Source organism: Glandiceps talaboti, chromosome 17, assembly GCF_964340395.1.
Source record: "Glandiceps talaboti chromosome 17, keGlaTala1.1, whole genome shotgun sequence".
Lineage (NCBI taxonomy): Eukaryota > Metazoa > Hemichordata > Enteropneusta > Spengelidae > Glandiceps > Glandiceps talaboti.
Window position 1 is genome coordinate 4,404,142 of NC_135565.1, and position 5,000 is coordinate 4,409,141.

At 35.6% G+C, this 5,000-nt stretch overlaps 1 protein-coding gene across 1 annotated transcript in view; it reads left to right on the plus strand.

Moving 5' to 3' along the window:
* LOC144448621 (uncharacterized) overlaps positions 1 to 5,000 on the plus strand; it is an 18,994-nt gene that overhangs the window by 6,692 nt on the left and 7,302 nt on the right. The window contains exons 2-6 of the mRNA XM_078138899.1: positions 1,890 to 2,061; positions 2,702 to 2,785; positions 3,132 to 3,233; positions 4,149 to 4,427; positions 4,596 to 4,780. Of these exons, the coding sequence (XP_077995025.1) occupies positions 1,890 to 2,061; positions 2,702 to 2,785; positions 3,132 to 3,233; positions 4,149 to 4,427; positions 4,596 to 4,780 (822 nt within the window). The remainder of the gene's footprint in view (positions 1 to 1,889; positions 2,062 to 2,701; positions 2,786 to 3,131; positions 3,234 to 4,148; positions 4,428 to 4,595; positions 4,781 to 5,000) is intronic.

Here is a 5,000-nt window from a genome sequence, read left to right on the forward strand (position 1 = left end):
TTCAATAAATTAGCACTAGACTTGCAGATAAAGAGCTTGCAAGGGAGAATAACATTAGATGTTTTGGTGTATGTATTTAAGCCCTTCTCGATGGTAGTGAACCCTTGTGAGAAAATCAATTTTAGAAACGTGTTGTTGATATAACAAAACACATAGTCCGCCCATTGCAAGTTGGTGATAACGGTCGTGGTCGTGGTCGAGGGCTACTTCAGTGGAGCACTCTGAGTAGAGTATTTAGTATTTTTACACCAACTATACGCCATTGTCTGGTAGTTTGCCTTAAAAGAGGGTTTTCAGACTTCGTATTTGGTCTGCCTCGGGGAATATGTACCTACTATGGCCCTATTATTGTTTTCTTTGTCCTCGAGAGATAGAGTTGTGTACTGCGTGGAACTATTAAAAACGTACGGCGTTTGGTCATTGTGATATATGACTGTACGGCGTTGAGAGTAGTCAAACGTAAGATATTGGGGACATGGAGACAAAAGTTGCGTTGTAGGCCAAACTGAGTCAACTCAGAGATGAACTATAAGTAGTTAGTTAGTTATTTTATTCACTGTACTTTTTAGATGTAGTACAGACAGTTTTGGAAACGATTTTGAACGATATGACAGCGAGTTTAACAGCTTTTTTTCTGAACACGGTCCACTGTACATGTCATTACTTAGCGGATTAACGCAAAATAAACTTGCTTGACTGTAAATACATCATATTTTTGAGGAAAAAAACCCACTTTATATAGGAAATTTGAAAATGCTAAGAAAGTGACGAGTCGTTGTTTTGTTTTATATACGTTCTAGTTGAAAGAAAGACCAAGTTCAAATATTCGTATGGTTTCTGCTAACTTAGGGAGTCCACAATATGTGTAAATGAAATAATTAAGTAATTATTGTTCAAATTTTCGGAATGTCAAAAATATTATATATTAAACAAGCGAAGACTTGAAACTCGGACAGTTTGAGGTAAAATAAACCGGTTTGCCATTATTATTTCAACCTTGTACTTCTATGATCGTAATCATTTATTGTTTAGCCTAGAAATGCAAAAAATCGCACTGAATATAGCCGCTGTTTTAATACTTTTCATTAAATGGCATCGGTCACACACAATACCTAAATTCCAGCATACATTATTTCATGAAATGATCATGAGAATACAATATACTGCGACAAGGTGTTCAATGTCTGAATACTTTGGCCTCAATTCTATTATTATATATTCAAGTAATTGAGATAGACGGAATGCATTAAAGGTTTAGAGAGAAGTATAGTTGTATAAATGGTTAAAGTTCTTGACGGAAGACCACACACGAGTGTAAAAATATGAGCTTAAGAATCGTCCTATATTGTGTGTGTGAACCACTGATAATAATGTGAAAATCAACACGACCACCGCCAACACCAACACCACCACCCCCACCACCATCACATCTTCCTCTACCTCCTCCTCCTCCTCTTTCTCCCTGTCGTCGCCTTCGTCTTCATCATCACCACTATCATCATTATCATCATCATCATCACCACCACCACCACATCATCATCATCCTCATCATTAGTAATGGCGCCATCACCATCGCGATCGTTATCAACACTGCAATCACAGCCGATAAACAAATATTGCCACCACTACAACAATCTCCACCACCACCACCACCACCACCACCACCACAACCACCACCACAACCGCTATAATAGTCCCAGCACTAAATAAATAAATAAATAAATAAATAAATAAATACAGAACTGCATGTACTCTTACTACAGTCAACAAACCTTTCACTGTAAGTACAAATATTTTGTCAAAATAAATGAATGTTTGCCCAATTCATCATAAGTATGAATAAACATATTGTTTTTTTAACAATTCTTAATCCTGTTTTTATTTATAAGGACAATACGGATGCTTCAAAACCAATACCTAAGAAAGGAGCTTGGGCAGAGGTTAGCAGTCCAGTAAAAGCTAGTTTCCTAGCAACGCATGCCAAATACGTCATCGTTATTGGTGCAGTCACTACTGGATTATTAGCTGTTGCTATCGTTATGGGAATTGTTATGGGAAAAGGTGAGAACTAATTATCTAAATTGTATGACTATAAAGAATTCAGCGATCACGTTAGTATTAAGGTACAAAACTCATTTTAACATAGGCTAACTAAACCCAAGCTAACTAAATCTCAAATTGTCCTATCACATAGCACAATGTAACGTTGTTCTTAAAACCCATCATGACCTAATCTACATATTACTCTAATTTGGATTAATAAAGTATATCTCGTTAGCCACGACGAATTGAACCAAAGTAAAGAAAACCACACGAATCCAACCAAAACCAAAACCAAATCAAACGCCCAATTATCCAACCAACCAACCAACCAACCATCCAATCAACCAACCAACCAACCAACCAACCAACCAACCAACCAACCAATCATCCATCTATCCAAATATTCAACATAATTCAAAACAAGAAAGAAAAATTATAGCATGACTACAAATCAACAGACAGACAGACAGACAGACAGACAGACAGACAGACAGACAGACAGACAGACAGACAATTGCAATCCAAACAAAGTAGATGTACACTCGAAGTAGACCAAATCAAATGAATCCATAGTTATATTCAAAAGGAGAAAAAAAAACTTTAAAATCGATTAATAGCCTCTTTCCCTTAAAACTTAACAATTCTTTTTTCCCAGTAGGTAATAACAAGGGAGGGTTAAAAGATATCAATGGTACCGATGAACAACCAACCACTACAGATGGGGTGGTCACTTTGCCAGCTGGTATGTATATGAAGACTATTAACTTGGCAATACTCAGTTGGCAGAACAAAAGCTAGTCAGAATATCAAGAAACTCTTTGAGTTGATCTATGTTGAGACGATCAAGTTTTTAATTTAGTTTTCAAATACTTTCTTATAATATAAGCGTCACCTCACATCTGTATGCCTATGAATCAGACGACTCCTGCATTGTATGATTGGCGGCAATATTATTACCCTCATATCTATAGCGACATAAGGAAAACATATCAGAAATTTTCACGTGATATTTTATTTTGTTTTGTTTTCACTCTTGGGTATTTTGTGACACTAATTCATCAATCTACTGTTTTCTTTTGAATTGCCAGGGTGTAACTGTGAGCAAATATGCACAGAAGTTAGTACAGATGTATATGATTGTTCTTGTGAGATAGGTTACTCGTTAAATTCAGACGGTAGAACATGTAACGGTAAGTTGTTTAAAGTGTTCTCATACATAATAGCCAACCACGTCAGACGAAAATCCTTCAAAAGAAGTGGATTAGTCCGACCATCCTGTTACATAATAAAACACTAACCAATACACGTGTATCTTACGTTAACACGCTTGTTTAGCTTGATGGTCGCATAAACACTGAAATTCTCAGTTTATGGCTTTGGATCTGCTAATACCTGGTATAATGTGTTATAAAATTACATATATATCGTGAGTAGCGACTCATAACATCCTTTTTCCCTGGATTAAGTCTATATATTTTATTTTTAATTATATATATATATATATATATATATATATATATATATATATATATATATATATATATATATATATATATATGTGTGTGTGTGTGTGTGTGTATGTATGTGTGTGTGTGCGTTTGTTTGTTTGTGTGTGTGTGTGTATGTATGTGTGTGTGTGTGTGTGCGTTTGTTTGTTTGTGTGTGTGTGTGTATGTATGTGTGTGTGTGCGTTTGTTTGTTTGTGTGTGTGTGTGTATGTATGTGTGTGTGTGTGTGTGCGTTTGTTTGTTTGTGTGTGTGTGTGTGTGTGTGTGTGTGTGTGTGTGTGTTTGTAGATTTACTATATTTCCAATCCAAATAAAAATTGACAACGTTACATACATGTAACTAAGCTGTTAATAAGTTTGCAACTAAGCACTATTTTGGCTGACTGTGTAGACGAGGTACTTTCAGAATATAACGACTTACAGTCTGGCTTTATGTACAGTTACTCCGGTTTGATAGTAAATGGAGATTAGGATGGGACAGAGATATTAAACTTGAACTATCACATAAAACCAATTTCTTACACGACTTGTACTAAGGATTCCTGTTAAATGTTCTTCCTTACTGGTAGTAACATAATTTGTCTCTACTTTGTCCAGACATAAATGAATGCGATGGTGGAACTAGTGGCTGTGATCAACTATGTACAAACACAATAGGTTCCTATACTTGTTCATGTAAAGAAGGAAAACTTTTACAAGACGATCTCCACACCTGTATCTATGACTACGAAGACGTGCTAAGTAAATCTATTCTATTTTATGAAGCACAACGTTCAGGTACATTACCTGTTGATAATAGAATCTCATGGCGTGGTGACTCGGCTCAGGGAGATAAAGGTGACAATGATGAAGATTTAAGTGGTGGCTATTATGATGGTGAGTTGTATATGTATGTATGTATGTCTGTCTGTCTGTATGTATGTATGTATGTATGTATGTATGTATGTATGTATGTATGTATGTATGTATGTATGTATGTATGTATGTATGTATGTATGTATGTATGTATACTTGACAATACTGTATTTTCAAATTTACTTTCAGCTGGAGATCATCTTAAATTAGGACTACCAATGGCCTGGAGTGCTGGTATTCTTACATGGGGGTTTATAGAATTTCGTGATGCGTACGAAGCAGCAGGTGAAGTCGATAACATGTTAGATTGCATCAAATGGTTTACAGATTATTTCATTAAATGTCATACCAATACCAATGAATTTTATGTTCATGTAAGTAACAGTGTATCCCGGTACATGCAATTTAGATGTTATTTCCAGCTTTCTTTTTCGTTCAGCCAAGCAAAATACGTGCGATCTAAGGGCCATTGTCACCACGAGTCGCTAAACGGGTACTGATAAGGCCAAGAGTAAATATACATACATACATACATACATACATACATACATACATACATACATACATACTTACATACATACATACATACATACA